This window comes from Bufo gargarizans, chromosome 6, assembly GCF_014858855.1.
Source record: "Bufo gargarizans isolate SCDJY-AF-19 chromosome 6, ASM1485885v1, whole genome shotgun sequence".
Lineage (NCBI taxonomy): Eukaryota > Metazoa > Chordata > Amphibia > Anura > Bufonidae > Bufo > Bufo gargarizans.
The window spans coordinates 370,139,765-370,162,640 of NC_058085.1; the positions used below are offsets into that span (position 1 = coordinate 370,139,765).

Here is a 22,876-nt window from a genome sequence, read left to right on the forward strand (position 1 = left end):
CAGCCAGGGAGAGAGAAGACAGAAGCTGTCACTGCTGTGCTCCCTAGCAAAACTGCTGCAGTTCAGACCTCAAAACAACTACCTGCAAGGAAATACTTCCCCCCCCACCCCATTTTCACAGAAATCCTTTTTTTCTAGTGGGGTTCATACCATTTCCACACTGTTGGAATTAAATTTGTTGCGGTATTGTTAAATTAAATTAAACCAGTGTATGTGATTACTACAAGACACAGGGTAGGGCAGCAATCTACCTGTGAGTGATAACGATAAATTGAGTGTCAGGGCTCAATCATGCGTTTCTGTGAATTCCATCTCCACACAGTTGGAATTTCATTTTTTTACAGATTATTACATTTAATTAAACCAGCATATATGTGATTATTACAAGACACAGGGTGGGCCAGCAATTTACCAGTGAGTGGTAACGTGCAATTGAGCATCAGACCTCCTTCGTCCATTTATGTTTATTTAGTTTCCACACGCGATTGCAATTTCATTTTTTTGGGACTTGTTCAATTTAATTTAATTTAACAAGAATGCAAGTGATCAGTACACGAGGTACGGTAACAATTTAACTGGGAGTGTTAACGTGATATAAAGGGTTATACCTCAAACATCTACTTCCATATATTCAGTTTTCACATGGTTGGAATAATATATATTTTTTACTTGTTCAAGTTAATGAAACCGTGTTATTACAGCAGCAAAACACAAGATATAGCAGCAGTCTACATGTGTGTGTGGCCCTTAATCATCTGTTAAAATTAATTTAATTCTACACATGGTTGAAATTTTATTTTTTGGAACTTGTTCAATTTAATTAAACCAGCATATAAGTGATCAACACCAATACACAGACCAGCACACAAAAGTATCTGTAAGGGATAACAAATTTAGGCTTAAGTCAGTTTCCCTTTATTTCCGTGTTCACAAACACATTTCCAGTCATTTATTTTTTTATTGGGGTTGTTGATTATATTCAAACTAGCAGCATATATACACATGTGACTACTACACAGGGTAGCACACAAAAGTATCTCGGAGTGATAAAGAATTTATGCCCAAATCTGTTTCCCTTTACTCACACATTTCTTTTTTTTTCTTTTGGCGATTACATTTAAACTAGCAGCATATAAGTGATTACTACACCAATACATAGGGTGTGCACAATATTATCTGAGAGGCCCAAAAATGTCCACGCTACAGAAGAGTCCTAATGAAGGACCCAGAGCCAGAATGTGGGAAGTAGCAGCACCATCTATCCAACCCGAAGTAGTGGTAGTGGTATACCGCACTTGTCCCTGCTGGCTTCAGAAAGGCGCAACAATATAGTTAAGGAGAATAAGGATGAGATTGTGGATTGGATGGCTCATTCTTCCTCTCAGTTGCAACAGGATGATGTGGAAATGACTTCAGGGTCTGACACCGTTCCATGGATCCAGGGGTCACAGTGTTCCTTCTTCTCCTCCTCCTTGCAGCCCCTAAGAAGGCTTTCAGTGGAATCCTCTGCATCTTTACTGCCCATTTGTACAGGGGTGCCTTCCATTTTCCTAAGAAGTGGCAAGAAAACCCCACCATGCCCGACAGATAGTCAGGAGAGTCTCCATGTTGACGACTTGTGTGAGAGCAGCCAGCGTGTGTACTGCCCTGAGAAGGATGTTGAGAAGGGGACTGAAGACCCCAGGCATAGCTGTGTTGGTGGTGGTAGCTGGACAGGACCTGGGAGCTGGATTGGGGTGCTAAGGAGGATGCTGGTGGTGGCAGCAATAAAGAGCAGAGGCCCCGTATCTCCCAAAGAAATGCTAGGGCCATGTTTGCTTCGGGATCTGGTGATGCCGCTGACACTGTGGGTGGGTTAGGCCCAAAGTGTGCCACAGCTAAGCACAGCTCGGCTGCGCAAGTATCTCTCTGCGCAAGTATCTCGGCTGCGCAAGTATCTCACATCATCATCATCTCTTTCTACTGCTCCCTCTCAGAGTCCTCCTCCACAGCTCCATCGTCAGCCATCAATAACGGAATGCGTGGCCAGGAAACAACTCTACGAGCCCAACAATCCGATGGTATGCAGGCCTAATTCCCACCTGGCCAAGTTGCTGGCGGTGCAGTTGCTGCCACATTTAGTCAAGGCTGCTGCTTTTAGGGAGCTAATGGCGCGTGCTCAGCCTCGCTGGAAGAGTCCTAGCCAGCATCATTGATGGTCCACTCTGTCAATGTTTTTACCGGCAGCAGCAAGACAGCACCCAGGCAATGAGGCCATGATTATGTCGGCCTGGCTCCCACACCAGACACTTATATGCCTCCTCCTCCTCCATTGACACGTTCCCAACAGCAGCTGGACACAGGGTCGCTCGCACTACCCCTCCTTCCTATCACGTGTCAGGTCATGGGTTGCCACGCCATGTTGGAGCTAATCGGCCTGGGAGAGAGTAGCCACACTGGCGAGTAGTTCCTCAAGTACATTAAGCAGCAAACATCCCTCTGGCTGTCACCCCGCCAACTCCAACTGGGCAACATGGTCAGCGACAATGGTTGCAACATTGTGGCCGCCCTGTACCTGGGCGAAATAACTAGAGATGAGTGAATTTCCGCTTATGAAATTATTTTGCGATTCGTTTACTGGTGATAGCAGAATTGTGTTATGGATTCTATTCTGTTACCACGGACCATAACGCAATTCTATGATGGAAGGCATAACGGAATGCCGTTATTCATTCCGTCATAATAGAAGTCTATGGGCTGCATAAAGGATCCGTCCCGTTTCCGTTATGCTCTCGCAGAAAGGCAGGACAAATTGCGTTTTTACCAGGTAACACTATATAAAAAGCACGCCCCTTCTTTGCCCCTTGCAGAGTCACTCCCCTCCCGCCACCATGAGCAGCAGCCATTTCAGTCTCCTCAACATGATGGAGCAGTTTTTCCACGTCCTGTGCCAGGCTGAGGCCAGTCAGCAAGCCGAAAACTCCCGCCTCAATGCCCAGGTTCAGACCTACCTAAACTCTGCCCAGTCTCTGGTGCATACCCTGTTCCCTGACTCCATGGATTACTGGGTAAGCAGACCCGGAACAGTGGCCTGAACTGGCAAAGCACGCTCTCTATCTTCTTTCTTGCCAGGCCTCCAGTGTTATCTCGGAGAAGGTTTTTAGCGCTGCGGAAGATGTGGTTACACTCAAATGGACCAAGTTGTCCTTCCCCAGTGTCCAAAACATAATTTTTTTCAAAAAGAGCCAAGCCTGGATTCAGGAGGAGTTTCACTCTCCTCCGGCGGATGCCACTATATCTGTATCGTACCCTTTCCACATCCACATGTCACGGATGGTGTTGCAGAAAACTAGAAGACAACAAACGAAGATCCGACTGACTTGATCCAAAACTAAGGAACAGGAGGGTAAGCCCTGTAAGAGCCCTAGCACTCTCCCTGACTTCTCAGCCCATGCAAAGATCTCTATGATAGATAATTGCATGCCCTCGTACCTCGACTGTATGACACCTGAACACCCTATAATAGTGAGGGGACACGACCACTGACTCCCTACACTGAATACGGAGGGAGTCAGGGTCACCTAGGATCAAGCAAACAGGAAAACACAAATAAATGAACAGACTTATCTGTAGAAGCATCAGTTGCAGCATCCAGCATGCACACACTCCAGGAAGTTGTATAAACCGCATTGGAGGGGATTTAAAGGGATGACAGCTGAGAGAGGGAAACGAGATGACAAAACGAAAGCAAAACAATAGAACCTCAAGCAGGAGGTTCTGAAGAACGTCTGTCAGAGCTTCTCAGATATCTGGCGGTGACACCACACTGCTGCTGCTCCAAATTAAAAGGGAGACTTTTTTTAGGCTCCTTCACAACGAGAAACTTTTTCTTCTGATTATAAACGCTTGTGCGTGTCGTACGGGCAGCATTCCGACCCTGTCAAGACATCATTTTTGGGTGCTTGGTCCCCCCAAGGCACTTTTACATTTTTTTTATCCCATAACATAACATGTGTGTTTAAACATCTGATAACTCTGTTTGTTAATGCCAATACATTTCCCTGTACATTTCCCCACAGCTATGTATGTCAGTGTCACTCATACATCCTTTACTATTGCCGTCATTGTGTTCCAGAGCTTGAGGAGAAGGGGGGAATCATGATAAAATATGAAATTATGAGTCCTAGGCGGCTAGAGGGTTTATACAAACTTCCAGGGCAATTAGACCAACTTCAGTTCGGACTGAATCGATTCAGGTCTGAACCAAACTTTTTCAAAAATTTGCCAAACCAGACCCAAAAAGAATCTCGACTGGTTCCAGCAGGATTCTGAATGCAGATTTGGATGCAGCTGGAGATTTGATGTAAAGAAAATCAATATCGATAGAAAACCGGTAATGCAAAGTATAAGCACAATTACTGAAGCTTATATTTAGATGACAAAGTAGCTACTAAAAATCATCTTGACTTTAGGTTCTCTGCATCACTCCTTACCATAGGTGGCGGATGGGTAGAGAGGTGTGCTTCATGGCCACCAGCACTCCACCTTGATCCAGGTACAGGACGCTGTGCTCCTCGTCAAAGATCTAAATGATACAAAAAGTTCAATAACATCAAAAACAAGAGATACATTTTGATATAGTTTGATAAAGTATCAAAACATTTCATGTTCCCAGTTTGGTTCAAAGTGATGCAGCCCAAGGTTCCCTTCACTGTCTATGTGATCTGCAGACGCACAGAGGAATTTCAGGTGGGATCTGGAAGAAGCCCCAGGCAAGAAAATGAAAATAAGAACAACAAAAAATGCCTATTTATGGCAAATCAATGCACACGCTTCCACTGTGGACCCCGGAGCCACGCCGAGATCTAGGTGGCCTTTGTTACGTAACTGAGATCGTACATGAAGAAGACGTGTCTGGAGCAGAGGTGGGAAGGCGGCTGTGATCGCAGCATTAATGGAGGAGAGATCAGAAGAACCAGGGATTCATCCAGAGATGAAATCATGTAAATCTTTTAGGCTACAAAACAGTGGAATATTAACGCATCATTCTTTGCTACATAATGTCTTCCTATCATCTCCAGCGTTAGTCCTGTGATACTTTTGAACTCCTTTATCTTTACATACTCTGCGTTCTCCTTGGTGTTTGCAGGTTGGATATTCCACTATTATTTCATTTTAGGCACTGTACCCAGGCAGCGCTCCCCCTGGTACTCCTGGGCCCCCGCTGCACATTCTCTATGTCTTCATTAGACTTAGTTTTCTGGCAGCACGGCATTATTCAGCTGCCCCCGTCTGGAGCTGGTGACAGCCATCACTTGCCCTGCAGAGTTCCTGTCATTCACGGGGTCAGCACCCGAGAACTGTTTGTTACAGACATCATATGTCAGCATTATAGTTACCTGTCTCCATGTATTGCCGGCATCCGAGGAAATGAACATGCTGATATCAGTCTCCGTTAACTCTGATCCGATGTTCCCTGGGGAGACAAGACATTTTTGGAGATGAGATGCTAAGGACATCTGCTTCATATGACACAACAGTATATATCTATATATTTCTTAGCCACCACACAAAACAAGCAAATGCTTGGGGCCCCAGACTAGAGGCCAGGGGGGCCCTGCTGGCCACAAGATGTCTACTAGAAAAAAAAATGACTATGAGAGCAGACATAGCACCTGTGCAGATGGTTCAACTGCACAGAAATCTGGAGGAGGGGGACCTTCCTTGCTGTAGAGCAGTAGAAGAAGCCACCAGGCTGCACCGCTGAGCTGAGACTGGGGCTTAGTGGATGGATAGGGGTGGAGGAGACCCCAAACATAACTTTGCTTGGGGCTCTATAATATAAATATATACATATATAGTGGGGATTCGCTCTGGTAGACAGGAGAAGCGGACGCAATATAGAGGAGGCAAAGACTAGTTTGTAACAAAAAAACGTAAGTGTTTTATTCACACTTATGGCAACAAAACAGTGCGACAGTCCATTTGCAGTTTTGGTGTTCGTTCACACCTAGACAGTTCATACAGCAACACAGTCACCCGTTATTCTAGGTGTTAGTTTACACCCAATCGGCATTGCTCAGGACAGAGCAAACCTCCCAAACTCAGCTCAGAGAGAGGTAATCACACCCAGCTGACACCGCTGGCTGTTTTATTTATAGGCCAGTCAAGACCTGGCCTGGAACGTGGAGAGTAGTCACCCACCCAGCACTTTGACTACTCCCAGTAAGAGCCGTCCCGGATCAGCTATACAGCTATACTAAATAGCTAGGTGCCAAACAGCAACTGCTGCTGACACATTGAAACTGGCTCTTACTCCACCGAGGCCAGGAACCTCGGTGACACATACCTTCCGTCAACGACGGACCCTTGCACCTTTTTGCAATATATTTATCTTGACACAGTGAGAGGTTTTGTCTGGGAAAACAGGTATTGTACTCCCATCATGTGCTGCTGGGCTGATTTAAAGCGAGGTGAGGTCAAATACCGGACCGGATTTTAAGTGCCGGTCCAGGTTTTGGCAGCACCTGACTGTCCTTAAATAGGCAGCTGGGCTCAGAAGCGAGGTCTCTGTGTTGGGATCTGGGAGCCTTGTGTCTGGATGAAGGCTTGTTACCTGCTTGGCATGAAAACAGGTTGGTGCTGCTATGCTCAAGGACTCTGAAGCAGAATTGCCGCATGGTGTGAATTACCACCAACACCGCAATGTGACTTTTTGTTTGAATATGACTGCTTGTTTTGTCACTTGCCTAAAGTGTGAATAAAACACTGAACTGTTTGATCTAAAGAACTTGTTGTTGCCTCTATACTGTGTCCGCTAATACTGTCGACCAGAGCGAAACCCTACAATATATATGTGTGTAAAACCTCCAAGCCTCCTCATATAATTATAAGAAACTCACCACTAGGGGCAACTGACTCCATATGAAATCATGTTTAAGTTCTATAGGAGCCCTGTGCAGTGAGCCCCCTCTAGTGGTGGCTGGAAGCAGGCATAATTTTATCATGTTCATGTACAATTCAGCAGGAGACCTAAGCAGATGCAGGAACCAAAAAGGAACTATAGCAGTCATAAGAATCTAAGGGAAAGGTTCTAGAGAAATCTGGGTCAGCTGGCAGTTGGCTGACTAATTGGACATTAGCCCTTTAAGAACCAGGGAGTCAGCACGCGGTGCAGCAGCAGGAGACCTGGCCCGAGATACCTGGAAGTGGCTGAACTTGGTGTCCCGAGACAGGCGGAGGAGATCAGGGTGGTTATCCAAAGAATGGAAGGGGACACGGCAAAATCCATGAATAAGGTATATCAATATTAACTCTTTCATCACCTTAGAGCACTAATGATATTAAGGCGCCAAAACAGGTGGAAAACCCATTTTATAAAACCTGTGGTAACCCACGACTGTGACCATGTATAGGCCTCTGTGGAGCTATCATTTAGTCACAGAGTCAACCAGATTACTAGAGCTTGTCCTTTGTCATAGGGTAATACCATGAAGTGTGCAAAATGACAAACAGCTACTGCAGTATACACAGTATATAGTTATATGGAACAAGTACCTGAAGCCACGATGATTCCGGGCGCTGTATCCCTGCTGGCGATGTTACCCGTTGTATAGGGATTTTCAGATACCTTCAAGTGTAGATGTAAAGAACAATATGGCTGAAAAGGAAGGAGCACAGGACATTAGTGAAATCCGGAGACATCGCCTGTAAAATGAAATAGGTTATTTGTGACTTAGGGTACTTTCACACTTGCGTTTTTCTTTTCCGGCATAGAGTTCCGTCACAGGGGCTCTATACCGGAAAATAACTGATCAGGCATATCCCCATGCATTCTGAATGGAGAGTAATCCGTTCAGTTTGCATCAGGATGTCTTCAGTTCAGTCGTTTTGACTGATCAGGCAAAAGAGAAAACCGTAGCATGCTACGGTTTTATCTCCGGCGAAAAAAACTGAAGACATGCCTGAACGCCGGATCCGGCATTTTTTTCCATAGGAATGTATTAGTGCCGGATCCGGCATTCAAAATACCGGAATGCCGGATCCGTCCTTCCGGTCTGCGCATGCGCAGACCTTTAAAAATGAAAAAAAAAAAAAAATGGATCCGTTTTGCCTGATGACACCGGAAAAACGGATCCGGTATTGCAATGCATTTTTATGACTGATCAGGCATTTTTCTGACTGATCAGGCATTTTTCTGACTGATCAGGATCCTGATCAGTCAGAAAAATGCCTGATCAGTCAGAAAAAATGACATCCGTTTGCATACAGTTTGCCTGATCAGGCAGTCAGTTCAGGCAACGGAACTGCCTGCCGGAATCAAGCAACGCAAGTGTGAAAGTAGCCTTAGGCTACATGCACACGACCGTATGTGTTTTGTGGTCCGCAAATTGCGTATGCCATCCTTTTTTTTGCGTATCCATTGTAACAATGCCTAAAACGGACAAGAATAGGACATGTTTTGTGGGGCTACGGAACAGACATACTGATGCAGACAGCACACGGTGTGCTGTCCGCATTTTTTGCGGACCCATTGAAATGAATGGGTCCACATCCTATCCGCCAAAAAAATGGAACGGACACGGAAACTAACAACGTTTGTGTGCATGTAGCCTTATTTCTGTAAGAAATATACATCATCTCTGGTAAAGGCTATGGACACCTTTACAATAAATTGTTTATTGCCTGTTTGCTTCCAAAATGAAAAATGAAGCAACTAATGGTTTTACCTAAAAAATGCACGGTATGCGCAAGTCCTTCACCTAGCGGCTGGTGCTGCTGAAACAGACATAGATACATCCTGTTTCTGACAGCTCTCTCTGCTCTCCCCTCCCTTCTTTCAGTGTAAGATATAGTGGTATAACTAGAGTATTATGGGCCCCATGGAAGATTTACACCAGGCTCCTCATGCATCATATTTCCCCAAAATATTACTCGGTCTTTCTTTACCTATCCATTTGCTGTGAAAACTAAAGTGCCCTGCCAGGACATATCACAGTTAGCATAGTAATATGTTTTTTTAACATGCACAAACCAGATCCCCTTTAGCTACTACTCTGGGACCAGAGCAAGGTACTCAGCCAGCGTCCAGCTAGCATACTTTATTACAGTAGCCTAGCCCCGCCCAGCTCGCTGTCCTTACACAGCTCGCCATCCCTCCAGAGCTCGCCATCCCTCCAGAGCTCGCCATTCCTCCAGAGCTCGCCATCCCTCCAGAGCTCGCCATCCCTCCAGAGCTCGCCATCCCTCCAGAGCTCCAGGTAGGCCCATTATATCCGGATGCAACAGTATGGTAGAGAACATTTGTAAGCTTCTAGATTTTCATCTTAAACCCATTGTGGAGACTCTACTATCACATGTTAGAGATACATCTGATTTCCTGCAAAGGATACAGGGTATTACTCTTGAGGAGGATAATATTCTGGTAACATGTGATGTGGAGTCTCTCTACACGAGCATCCAACACGTGGATGGATTAAGGGCAGTGGAGTTTTTTCTTTCTGCCGGTAACCTACCCAGGGAGTTCTCCCTCTTCCTGCTGCGACTTCTTGAGTTTGTTTTGACGAGGAATTTTTTCTCGTTTAATGGGTCCTTTTTCCTGCAGCTCCAGGGGACAGCTATGGGCGCGGCATGTGCGCCGGCGTATGCCAATCTGTTCCTGGGGCTGTGGGAGAGGGACCTCTTCCTGTCAGACAGACACGTCATCATGGACCGCGCCATTCTTTGGGCGCGGTACATAGATGACGTCTTTCTGATCTGGCAGGGTAATGAGGAACAACTTCACACTTTTTTTGAACTACTCAATACCAACTCCAGGAACATCAAACTGACTTATACTTACAGTAGAGAGAGGGTTGATTTCCTGGATGTTTCTGTGTCTAGGGATGTTGGCGGCCTTCTCAGGACGGATGTATTTCGTAAAGAGACGGCCGTCAATGCCTATTTACATGCTACATCTTTGCATCCGAGTAGCACCATTTCTGCCATTCCTGTGGGCCAGTTCCTGCGTATCCGTCGAATTTGTTCGGATAATGCCACTTTTGAAAGACAGGCCAGTGAACTGAAGGATCGCTTTCTTGCCAGGGGCTACAGCCATCGGGCAATTAAAAAAGCCTATTGGCGTGCTAAAACTCAGGATCAGGCTCTTCTACTGCAAATCAAGGGAGATAGGATACCGGATAACAAAATTAGGTTTGTGAGCACATACCACTCACAGTGGACAAGAATGAGGGAGATCCTGGCCTCACATTGGGCCATTCTACTGACGGATCCCATCTTAGAAAAGCTTCTACTCACACGACCTTTGGTCACGGCACGTAGGGCTAATACCCTACGGGATAGTTTGGTCCGTGGCTATCTTCAACCTACACCATCTCAACTCTGTATTGGACAAGGTAGCCCCAAGGCTGGTTTTAGACCATGCGGCAGATGTGCCGCATGTCCAAACATGGAGCGTTCTTTTGATTTTGTGGATTCATCTGGAGCGAGATCCTTTAAAATCCTTCAGCCCCTCACGTGCTCCAGCACACGAATTGTCTATTACGCGGTGTGCCCATGTCCCAAGATTTACGTTGGTCTGACGACCCGTGAGTTGAGGGTCCGTGTGCGGGAGCACGTGAGAGGTATCATCAGTGCACAGGAGGTGAAGGAAATTGAGACCCTAAAACCCATCCCTAGACATTTTAAGGAATTTCATTCCTGTAATCCGAGATGCCTCAGAGTCAGAGGCATAGATTGTATCCAGGTAGACCTGCGTGCAGGCAATACATCCAAGCGGCTTGCCCAAAAGGAGAGCCGCTGGATATGGACCCTGGGGACATTGCGCCCCAGGGGCCTTAATGAGAATCTGGGCTTCTCTTCTTTTCTTTAGCCGCTGGGCCCACCACTGTGGACCTTTTTCTTTTAACTGTTGTTTGCATATAATTCCATCCATTTGTACTCTTTATGAGTCCTTCATTTTTTCACTTTTTTCACTTTTTATTCATTGATTATTCCCTTCCTTGTTCTCTCTTTAGCTTTTCCATTGATGGATACCCAGCGTCCTTATGTGCCTCCAATTTCCTCAGGAATGGATCATCTCCAACATGATGTTTTATTGCTTCATCTTAGTGTCTTTTCATTTGTGGGACTGATCTATGGATACATTTATCTTACATGTATCGGCCTGTTCTCTTTCACACCTCTTTGCACCCCCTTTATTTGCCCTCTGCTCCTTACTTGTAGCATTGTGCCTCGCACCCACTTTTTCTGGCATTTGCCATATACAGTTGTGCTTATGTCAACACTAGCTGTTGTCTTCTACACTTTTACGTCAACACCAGTTGTCGTCTTCTACACTTTTATTTCATCCATTATATACGTCACACATCTCTCATTCACAATTTTTGAATTCCATTATTTCTGCACCTGCACTTTATTATTTTTTCACATCCACATACACCTACATACATATTCTTTCTTTTCTGTTTTCTCCCTCATCTCTTCTTTGAGCAGGCTGGGTGCCGCCTCCGGCGCCTCACACCCGTGCGTCCTCACGCCAGTGCCGCCCGATCATGTGATTTCATCACGTGGGTTAGGCGTGCTGGCGGGACGCCGGCTGTGGGGCGGCCGGATGTGAATCGCCAGGATCTCTGCGTGCCTCGTTAACATGTACACCTGGGGACGAGTAAGTACTCATTCCTATTGGCTAAGAGAGCCCACTTAAACCTGGTTCACAGAGATGGCGCTACCCCCTGACGAAGGTACGCCGAAACGCGCGTTGGGGTAGCGCCACCCTGGGTTTCTTTGCACACGGTTCTTTCAGGTAAGCTCTGGTCTCCCATTGCCCCCCGCTGATTGTGTGGTCAATTGTTGTCCACCGGCACTTTGCCCTGTATGATACACATTTCCATCCTTACATGTCTGTATCTAGTGGGGGTGCATGAGCTGACCGTGCTTTACCTGATACTGTATGGTTCTATTTCTCCATTTACTTTGTGCATGGGCTGGGCACTGTACCCAAGATCGCTTACTCCCATGTCAGATATCATGTATATTACATCTTTCCATTTGTTTCAACCGTGTGCTCCTTCCTCCCAGGGTGGTGCTGTTTCTTCTCCGCTCCCATCACCTTGTTTCACGGCATCTTATGTACTAATTTATCCTTCTCCTTTTTCTGTTATTTTTAACTTATTGTAATAAAATTTATATATTTTTGGTAATATGAGCTCTCTTTTCATTTGTTTCTGCCATATCACAGTTAGCATAGTAATATGTTTTTTTAACATGCACAAACCAGATCCCCTTTAGCTACTACTCTGGGACCAGAGCAAGGCACTCAGCCAGCGTCCAGCTAGCATACTTTATTACAGTAGCCTAGCCCCGCCCAGCTCGCTGTCCTTACACAGCTCGCCATCCCTCCAGAGCTCGCCATCCCTCCAGAGCTCGCCATTCCTCCAGAGCTCGCCATCCCTCCAGAGCTCGCCATCCCTCCAGAGCACGCCATCCCTCCAGAGCATGCCATCCCTCCAGAGCAAGTCATCCCTCCAGAGCTCGCCATCCCTCCAGAGCACGCCATCCCTCCAGAGCACGCCATCCCTCCAGAGCACGCCATCCCTCCAGAGCACGCCATCCCTCCAGAGGACGCCATCCCTCCAGAGCTCGCCATCCCTCCAGAGCTCGCCATCCCTACAGAGCTCGCCATCCCTCCAGAGGATGCCATCCCTCCAGAGGACGCCATCCCTCCAGAGCTCGCCATCCCTCCAGAGCTCGCCATCCCTCCAGAGGATGCCATCCCTCCAGAGGACGCCATCCCTCCAGAGCACGTCACCCCTCCAGAGCACATCATCCCTCCAGAGCAAGTCATCCCTCCAGAGCACGCCATCCCTCCAGAGCACGCCATCCCTCCAGAGCACGCCATCCCTCCAGAGGACGCCATCCCTCCAGAGCTCGCCATCCCTCCAGAGCTCGCCATCCCTACAGAGCTCGCCATCCCTCCAGAGGACGCCATCCCTCCAGAGCTCGCCATCCCTCCAGAGCTCGCCATCCCTCCAGAGGAAGCCATCCCTCCAGAGCTCGCCATCCCTCCAGAGGACGCCATCCCTCCAGAGGACTCCATCCCTCCAGAGGACGCCATCCCTCCAGAGGACGCCATCCCTCCAGAGGACGCCATCCCTCCAGAGCACGCCATCCCTCCAGAGCATGTCATCCCTCCAGAGCACGCCATCCCTCCACAGCTAGCCATCCCTCCACAGTTGGCCATCCCTCAACAGCCCGCTATCCCCCAACAGCACGCCCCCTCCCACTGCCCACCCCCCCAATCTAAAAACGCTCTATCCCAATCCGCCAGCAGTTGTTGTGCTTGCACGCTACAGAACATCTTACAGCCACTGTAGTGGCTGGGACTGTGGAAGCGCACATAGGCCCGCATGCGCAGCATCTCCCACCCCTGCCTCCTCATATCTGTGCTGTTAATGCAGCAAAGGAAGCAATATAGAGAATCACAATACATTAGTAACTGCCTTGTATTAACTTTCTCTACATAATAAATGCCATTTACTGAAGTGACAAAACCCCTTAAGTTAAATGAGTCCATAGCCAATAAAGGTAATCAATAACCCACAGTGATTTTGTATATTTGACCATCAGGTGGCGATCTGGTAACTTAAACGGGTGCTTTATGGCGAGTCAAAACTGGTGCCGCCTCACGTGACTGACTGTACATGTAAAACATGGTGCCAGATCAGGAGCTTCTGTTACAGAGGGGGGTCCTGAGCAGAGGACCTTCCTACCTGAGGACCATATGCCCTAACAGAGCACACGGACAGGGGTTGTTCTGCTAAGACAATCCCTTGAAATACAGGGAACAGCAAGTAGGTTGTCACCAGCTTTTTTTACAGAAGTAAATGTATAAACACAATGTATCACTTTCCAAACCTTTGTCTCCATGTGAACAGGTAACGTGACTACAGTGAGAACACAGACATTGCTATCATTTTGCAGCTTTGGCCTCCAGATGGCGCTCTAATAACTTACATACGATGCCATCAAGTAACATTGAGCAGATTTCCATTTTTTTTAAAACAAGTGTCTTTTTACCTTGTACCGGGAAATGAAAAGGTTTGTTGGCCCATAGGCTCCAAAAAGGTGGAGCAAAAAGGAGAACCCCCGACCTATGACACCGGCTGCCCTGTTACATGCGCTCGGCAGCTGAAGGCATCTGTGTTGGTCCCATGTTCATATGTGTTTGCATTGCTGAGAAAACCGATGATTTAATATATGCAAATGAGACTCTAGGAGCAACGGGGGTGTTACCATTACACCTAGAGGCTTTGCTCTCTCTGCAACTGCTGCGCCCCCCTGCACTTTGATTGACAGGACCAGACAGCGAAAACGTCATTGCACCTGGACCTGTCAATTCAATCAAAGTGCAGGGGGCTCGGCAGTTGCAGAGAGCTTAGCCTCTAGGTGTAATGGCAGCGCCCCCTAGAGGCTAGTTTACATATATTAAACATCATTTCTCTCAGCAATGCAAACACATATGAACATGGGACCAACACAGATGCCTTCAGCTGCCAAGTGCACATGGAACAGGTCGGCCGGTGTCATTGCTGACAGATGCCCTTTAAAGTCATGTGCATTCAGCAGACTTCCCTGCATGTTCATATTTCCGACCCCTAAGCAATCCGGGTGCCGCCATATGGTGCCTCAATAAGCAAGGCTTGTATGGGAAAATAACTATGTAATACCGTATGGCGAGTCCTTTTATCTCACAGAATGTGGCTATCACCCTGGCGCCCTGTGCCAGGGGATCTCGCCTCCTCCATGGGCACCGCATCAGCAGAGTAGATACCCGACCCCATGCAAAGTCTCCAGTATTTTGTCTAATAAATTCTTCTTTCGCATTTCCAGGCTCGGAGCCTTGTCGTTAGGATATAACCGCACAATATCTAAAGTGTTTTTCTTTAACTTTGTGTATATTTACTATTAAGAAGAAAGTTGTTTTGAAGCCGTCGCTGCTTTTCTGCTATTATTTTCTCGGTAGGACGTTACCCCTGCGACCTGGATTTCATTTTCCCACATCATTATACTAAAAATAGTGCGGTTAATGTAATAGCTTATTAAAGTGTCGAGATCATCTGCAGCGCCCTTCCTCCATCTAGTGGCCGTGTGTGGAATTACACACCAGTTTTAACGCGTCCTGCAGAGTCTATGTATAATAGATATGTATATTTTGGGTGGTTTAATGTGTCCAGACGGGAGTATAGCCCAAATATACAAAGAAGCCTAAGCATAATGCTAAAAAGCATTATCTTACCCCCCTCCTTCCTTTACTTACTGGATTCTTCAGATATAGTTTGTGTCTTATCTATGGCAAATATCATAAGCTTTTTAATCAAAGGCAATAAAATATGATCATAAAAGCAGAAAATAACATTTACAGTAAACTGAGGGGAGAGGTTATGGGGATCTTTGCTGATCAGCAGAAAGTCACACTAAACGTCTAGTGAACAAACCACGTGGCGGTGTTATGTGGATGAGATATGGCGGTATTATGTAGGAAGCTTATAACAGTTTTATGTGATCACTGTATACTGGCATTATGTGGACACTTTACAGCAGTCTTATGTGCGCTCTATATGGTGGCATTATGTAGGCACTACGGATGAGCGAACTTCTTACAATTTCCTTCGATTAGTCCGAACCACCAAATAAATTCAATACCATCCGAATCGATTCTACCTGATTTGAAAATACTTTTAATTGCTAGAGAAAAGTGAGAAATAAAAAGATATTTTCTCTTAAAGGGGTTGTCTCATCTCATATCTTACTAGCATATGCCCCCATTGTTCCCTCCGCTGGGACCACACCTATATTGAAAACGGAGCTCCCGTGGCTGGAGGACTCCGGTCCGGCCACCAACAAGCGCTGTCCACAGCGCATGACCGGCCAACACTCCCATTCACTTCTATGAGCCCAACAGCGCTCAGCCATTTTCGGTGCCACATAGAAAATGAATGGAGGGCGACTGCGCATGCGCAGTGTGGCCTCCACCACTTCCGTGACTCCGTTCTCGATATAGGTGCAGGTCCCAGTGGTGGGACCTGCATCTATCAGACAATGGGGGCATATCCTGTTTAAAAGGGTCAAGCATTGACTTTTTCTTTTGGAAGAAAGGCTAACTTGCATATCTCTTTTCCCAGAAGAGTATTGTCTGGCCTAAAAGACCCCTCACAGCTTCTAGGCACTCTGCATAAGGAAAAACAAAGCCTGTCTCTCTTCTTTCTATATATTTATGTGTATGTGGAAAAAATCTACGCCAACAAAAATACTCACCAAATCAGAATAAATAAAAAAATTCAGGTCAAATGTCGATTCATTTGCTCGTGTCTAGTAGGCGCTGTATTCCACAATTATGTAGGTGCCTTATGTGGTCCCCGTATGGTGTTATTATGTAGGTAATCTACGGCAGTCCGCTATATGGTGAAATTAGGTAGACCCTGAATTGCACAAAGATGCTTGCAGAAGTGAACAATAAGTGGGAATATATGTGATGTTATGTATTGTACTATTGTGTAGGCACCTTATAGCAGTCCTATGTGATTCCTATATGTAGTATTATGTTCAGTAGATACCATATTGTACAATTATTTAAACATCTAGTACCAGCCTTATGGGGGCACTATATGTGGTATTATAGACAGTACAATTATATAGGCATGTTATAGCAGTTGTATGTGGGCACTATATGTGGTATTATAGACAGTACAATTATATAGGCATGTTATAGCAGTTGTATGTGGGCACTATATGTGGTATTATAGACAGTACATAGGCATGTTATAGCAGTTGTATGTGGGCACTATATGTGGTATTATAGACAGTACATAGGCATGTTATAGCAGTTGTATGTGGGCACTATATGTGGTATTATAGACAGTACATAGGCAGATTATAGCAGTTGTATGTGGGCACTATATGTGGTATTATAGACAGTACATAGGCAGATTATAGCAGTTGTATGTGGGCACTATATGTGCTATTATAGACAGTACATAGGCATGTTATAGCAGTTGTATGTGGGCACTATATGTGGTATTATAGACAGTACATCGGCAGATTATAGCAGTTGTATGTGGGCACTATATGTGGTATTATAGACAGTACATAGGCATGTTATAGCAGTTGTATGTGGGCACTATATGTGGTATTATAGACAGTACATAGGGATGTTATAGCAGTTGTATGTGGGTACTATATGTGGTATTATAGACAGTACATAGGGATGTTATAGCAGTTGTATGTGGGCACTATATGTGGTATTATAGACAGTACATAGGCATGTTATAGCAGTTGTATGTGGGCACTATATGTGGTATTATAGACAGTACATAGGCATGTTATAGCAGTTGTATGTGGGCACTATATGTGGTATTATAGACAGTACATAGGGATGTTATAGCAGTTGTATGTGGGCACTATATGTGGTATTATAGACAGTACATAGGCATGTTATAGCAGTTGTATGTGGGCACTATATGTGGTATTATAGACAGTACATAGGCAGATTATAGCAGTTGTATGTGGGCACTATATGTGGTATTATAGACAGTACATAGGGATGTTATAGCAGTTGTATGTGGGCACTATATGTGGTATTATAGACAGTACATAGGCATGTTACAGCAGTTGTATGTGGGCACTATATGTGGTATTATAGACAGTACATATGCAGATTATAGCAGTTGTATGTGGGCACTATATGTGGTATTATAGACAGTACATAGGCATGTTATAGCAGTTGTATGTGGGCACTATATGTGGTATTATAGACAGTACATCGGCAGATTATAGCAGTTGTATGTGGGCACTATATGTGGTATTATAGACAGTACATAGGCATGTTACAGCAGTTGTATGTGGGCACTATATGTGGTATTATAGACAGTACATAGGCAGATTATAGCAGTTGTATGTGGGCACTATATGTGGTATTATAGACAGTACATAGGCATGTTATAGCAGTTGTATGTGGGCACTATATGTGGTATTATAGACAGTACATAGGGATGTTATAGCAGTTGTATGTGGGTACTATATGTGGTATTATAGACAGTACATAGGGATGTTATAGCAGTTGTATGTGGGCACTATATGTGGTATTATAGACAGTACATAGGCATGTTATAGCAGTTGTATGTGGGCACTATATGTGGTATTATAGACAGTACATAGGCATGTTACAGCAGTTGTATGTGGGCACTATATGTGGTATTATAGACAGTACATAGGCATGTTACAGCAGTTGTATGTGGGCACTATATGTGGTATTATAGACAGTACATATGCAGATTATAGCAGTTGTATGTGGGCACTATATGTGGTATTATAGACAGTACATAGGCATGTTATAGCAGTTGTATGTGGGCACTATATGTGGTATTATAGACAGTACATAGGGATGTTATAGCAGTTGTATGTGGGTACTATATGTGGTATTATAGACAGTACATAGGGATGTTATAGCAGTTGTATGTGGGCACTATATGTGGTATTATAGACAGTACATAGGGATGTTATAGCAGTTGTATGTGGGTACTATATGTGGTATTATGTAGGCGTTGTATTGTACAATTATATAGGCACCTGATAGGAATTTTATTTGGGCACCATATGGTGATATGATTTAGGCACCTTAATTTAGGAGCTATTAGGGTAGGTTCACACCTCCGTGTAACTGATCCGGCCGGAGCTCTCACCGGATATGGACTAGCCGGAAACTGCCGTCCACCTCTGCAACCCGGTGACTATAATGGGATCCGTCCTGTTTCCGGAAAGTGTGCCAAGATTCGTCCGGACAAAAACGGTGCATGCAGTGGCTTTTGTCCAGCCAAAACCCAGCCCTCATGCCGGATCCCAGCCACATCCTGGTATAGATGTCAATGAGATCCGGCAGTGAACGGCAGCATGGATCCATTACATTCTCTAGACGGAGGCGTGATCCTACCCTTACTCTTCGTTACCTTTTGGAGACCCCGACACGTTCACCTTTTTGGATCACAGTATGCACATTAAAGTGTTAGCTCTTGCCCCCCTCTGGGCAGCACTCACCAATATGCAGTTGATGGGATTTCCTCGCAGATCCACGTCAGGAGCCTGCAGCAGGTGCCAATCTCGTCCTTTATTGTACGTGATGAAAGTCTTCACCTGGTTGTCAGTCCTCTTGTTTGCCAGGAACATCCCCTTTATCCCTGCTACCTAGGAAAAATGGATGCAGCTGAAAAACAGATCAATCAGAGCGGCTTTTTTAGCTTGTCAGGCCGGCGGGGAAGATGTTTTGGCCGCTGATAGAATCGGTCAGATGTCAATATCGCAGCGGAGTGTGGAAGCGATGAATGCCAGAGGAGGGGAAGGAAAGTTCATGCTACAAACACTCAGATTACTCATTATGTAGCATGGAGGTGGGGATGGAGACGCCGGAGTTTAGAGTTAATCAGTGTTAGTCAGACTGGGAAGGATATGCTGAGGATTCGCCACTAACTTGTATGCGGGAAATCTGCAGCATTTAATAGTAGCAGCAAAGTGGAGGAGATTTGAATAAATCTCATCTACATGTGCAGCGGGCCCTTGAGGAGCCGGTGCAGAGGATGGGAGTGGTAGTGGCCCTGATGAGATGTTGTGTCACGGTGTACACCCTCAGGCCACTGCCCCATCGGGATCTGTGCAGTGTAAAGGAGGTTTAAAGAATGAGGTCAAAAGTTAAAATCTCTTTCTACTGCAAAACATAACATATGATACATTCAGCAGTATTAAATACAAAGTGCAATTCCGGTCTCCAGATGATGAGGCATGATGGCTAGGGTTTGTGGCAATTAAACGGCACTTATGGATATAGGTGTCCACTGTGTGATATAGGTTTGGAATTATGGGTGTCTGAGCCATAGTCCCTCATATGCAGCAGGGTCTTTAAAGCTGAGTAGGAGCTCAGACATGTATTTTCTATCTCTCTCCGAGGAGAAGACAGAGATTGTTTCCAAGCTCTTCTGCCTTCTTCTTTCCTCGGTGCATAACGCTCAATGAGTGAGCGTCCAATAAAGCAATCACCGGGTGATTTGGACGTAGGAGAGCTGCCAGATCTTAGAAGACCCTGACCAACTCTGCCTGTGTACAATGTCTCCACAGAGGGCTGTTTTCTCCTGTGACTGGGGCTCATTTTAATGTCCCAGTTACAGTGATAGTAGTGCAAAATAAAAAAAATAAAAAATAAACACAAAAAAACAGCATTAGTGTCTTCTTGGGGGGAATATTATGTGCCAAAAATAAGTCTAAAAATATAATAAAATTAAGTTAAAAAATAAAAATCGAAACACCCATGCCAACCCAAATTTTTACCATTACTATACATTGGATACATCACAATGAGCAGCACAAAATAGGAAACCTATTTTAATGATTTATTTTGGTGTCAGTTATGATATTTTTAAGACTAAAGAGCTACAGTTTAAAAAAAATGACTTTTTAAACTTTGCATGTTTTTTTCCCCCAAATAAAAGTAAAAGAAACACTAAAAAAACATTAATAAAAAGCACAATTTTCACAACAACAACAACAACACAAAAATTACTTTGGAAGTCAAATTAAAAAAGTTACAACCATTAAACCACCAAGTGCGCTAAATTAAAAAAATAAGAGTGTCTGGTCATTAAGAGGTTAAAAAGGACAACTGTCCCAAACACAAACAAAAACAAGGTTATAAAACATAGTAACAAAGTAACGCATATAGTAACAGTTTGTGAAGCTGAAAATAGACAATCATCCATCCCGCTCAGTCCATTATCCTGCAGAGTTGATCCCGAGGATGACTGAGACGCGTCGGGGCTGATAAAGGGTGGATTCCACTAGTGAATACAGGAAGCAAGTGAGATGCTAAATAACCATGAAGACATATACAATGCGTCCGGGAATATAACCGACATTGTTACTGTGCATCAGGGGCTCACCGTTATTATTCCCAGGTACATCAGGTTTGCAGCATCTATTAAGCAAAGCCTAGCTTGATGCACTCTCCTTTAGGGCTCATACACACGAACGTGCAAACAGCAGGTCCGCAATATACGGGCATCGGCCATGTGTGCACGGTTTCATGGATGAGGAGGACCCATTAACTTGAATGTGTCCGCATTCTGGAAGAAAGGCCACAGAAGCACTACAGAGTGCTTCCGTGGCAATTTGGTCGAGGCCTCCGCAACACAAAAAAATAGAACATTCAAGTTGAATGGATCTGCATCCGTGCAGAACGAGCGGCACACGTTCATGTCCATGAGTCCTTATACTGTTGTAGTACCCCAGAGGGGGCACCACCTAGCTACTGTCTTTAATGGCTAGCAGAGAATGTCATCTGTGTATTTATTTCCAGGCCCTCTGATACTGTGCCTTAATAATATTGCTATGTAACTGTTACTACATGTAATGTGCCAGGTTGTCCAGCAGGTGGCAGTGTACCTTACAGAAAGTACCTTTAGTCAAACTAGAACTTGCCATTCCATTCTCCCCTTTTGGGCAGAAGTGGGCCAGTCCTGCTTCCTACCAAGGAAGGGGTTGGAGGAAGCTTTAGTCAGGAGTTGACAATTGAGAAGTGGAGTTGGAAGTTGGAGCAAGAGAGTTAAAGAGGACCTTTCATTACAATAAAAAATCTCCCTGCACTTACTATTATCCCTGGGCGCCGCTCCGTTCTCCCGCTATAGGCTCCGGTATCTTCAGAGCTGATCTGGATTCAGAGGTGTAGCTATAGAGAGTGCAGAGGAACATATCCCACCCAGGCCCTGGTGTCAATGGTGCCCAGACCCTCCCCCCCCCCCATCCCATATGAAGGTGCCGATATTTTAAACACGGTACATGATAAGGTGCTGAGGGACTGTTCCAGAATTTGAATCAGAGTTCAGGGGGTTCAAGTTATGCCTCCATCTATGTAAACTAGGATCCTGCCATTATGTGACCCATTAGTTCAGCATTTGATCAAATAGACAGTGCAGATACTTGGAGCCACCACTAGGGGGCAGGCTGTTTGAAATGCCGCTGCACTTTAAAAACATCCACTAAACTCCCCCTCAAATAGGAGCCATCATACTATTTGGCTGACATGGAATTTAACCCTTTCCTGGTTTGCTCTGCTACCCAGCTGCTAATTTATTATTATTATTATTATTATTATTTTAACCCTTCTTGTTGATCCGGGCATCATGTGACTATTTCTCTCTCCAGTTGGAGAATCACTCTGTCATTCATTTATGACACTTCTGAGACAAAAGGCCTTACCTACCCATGAGCCGCCGTGACATACCTCATAGAGGTCAATCATCACATTCCCCTCCGGACCCTTGATGCTCTTCACGTTCTCCAGAGCGAGTGTAAAGAATATCCCTCGCGTGTCGGAGATGTACAGATTGTACGTCTCATTCTGATTCCACTCTTGGATGGCAACAAACACTTGGTTTTCATCGGTGCTGATCACGTGCATGTCCTGCGGGAGGGGGAAAAAAGCTGCATTCTTATTACTTATGTAGCAGGTTCTGGAATCACTCTCAGGGATGCACAGTTGGAGTGGAGTTTATTGCATTGATTTCACCATAGATTTGTTTCTTTGTTGCTTTTTTGCAAATACAAAAGCATTTAGTGTTTTGGCTTCACTGGTGACAGAAGGTATTAGAACATTATTTAACACATCGGGCCCGAACTATGGGAAAGTGCACGGTCAGCGAAACATTAACCTTTCCAAGGGGCGGCTGACGCAGCGCGGCGTGTTCATCGGCTTCTCACCCTGCAGGGGGCGTCACATTCCTATGACAGTAACTGATTGTAGTGACAAGGGATGCACATAAAAGTCTACTGCGACTGCAATGCATCTCAAACGTCTAACCAC

At 45.3% G+C, this 22,876-nt stretch overlaps 1 protein-coding gene across 1 annotated transcript in view; it reads right to left on the minus strand.

Moving 5' to 3' along the window:
• The window catches only part of LOC122942245 (VPS10 domain-containing receptor SorCS1-like), a 578,027-nt gene that overhangs the window by 69,893 nt on the left and 485,258 nt on the right, over positions 1-22,876 (minus strand). The window contains exons 9-13 of the mRNA XM_044299747.1: positions 22,298-22,477; positions 19,069-19,215; positions 7,537-7,639; positions 5,379-5,455; positions 4,473-4,564 (exon numbers count right to left, since the gene is read on the minus strand). Of these exons, the coding sequence (XP_044155682.1) occupies positions 4,473-4,564; positions 5,379-5,455; positions 7,537-7,639; positions 19,069-19,215; positions 22,298-22,477 (599 nt within the window). The remainder of the gene's footprint in view (positions 1-4,472; positions 4,565-5,378; positions 5,456-7,536; positions 7,640-19,068; positions 19,216-22,297; positions 22,478-22,876) is intronic.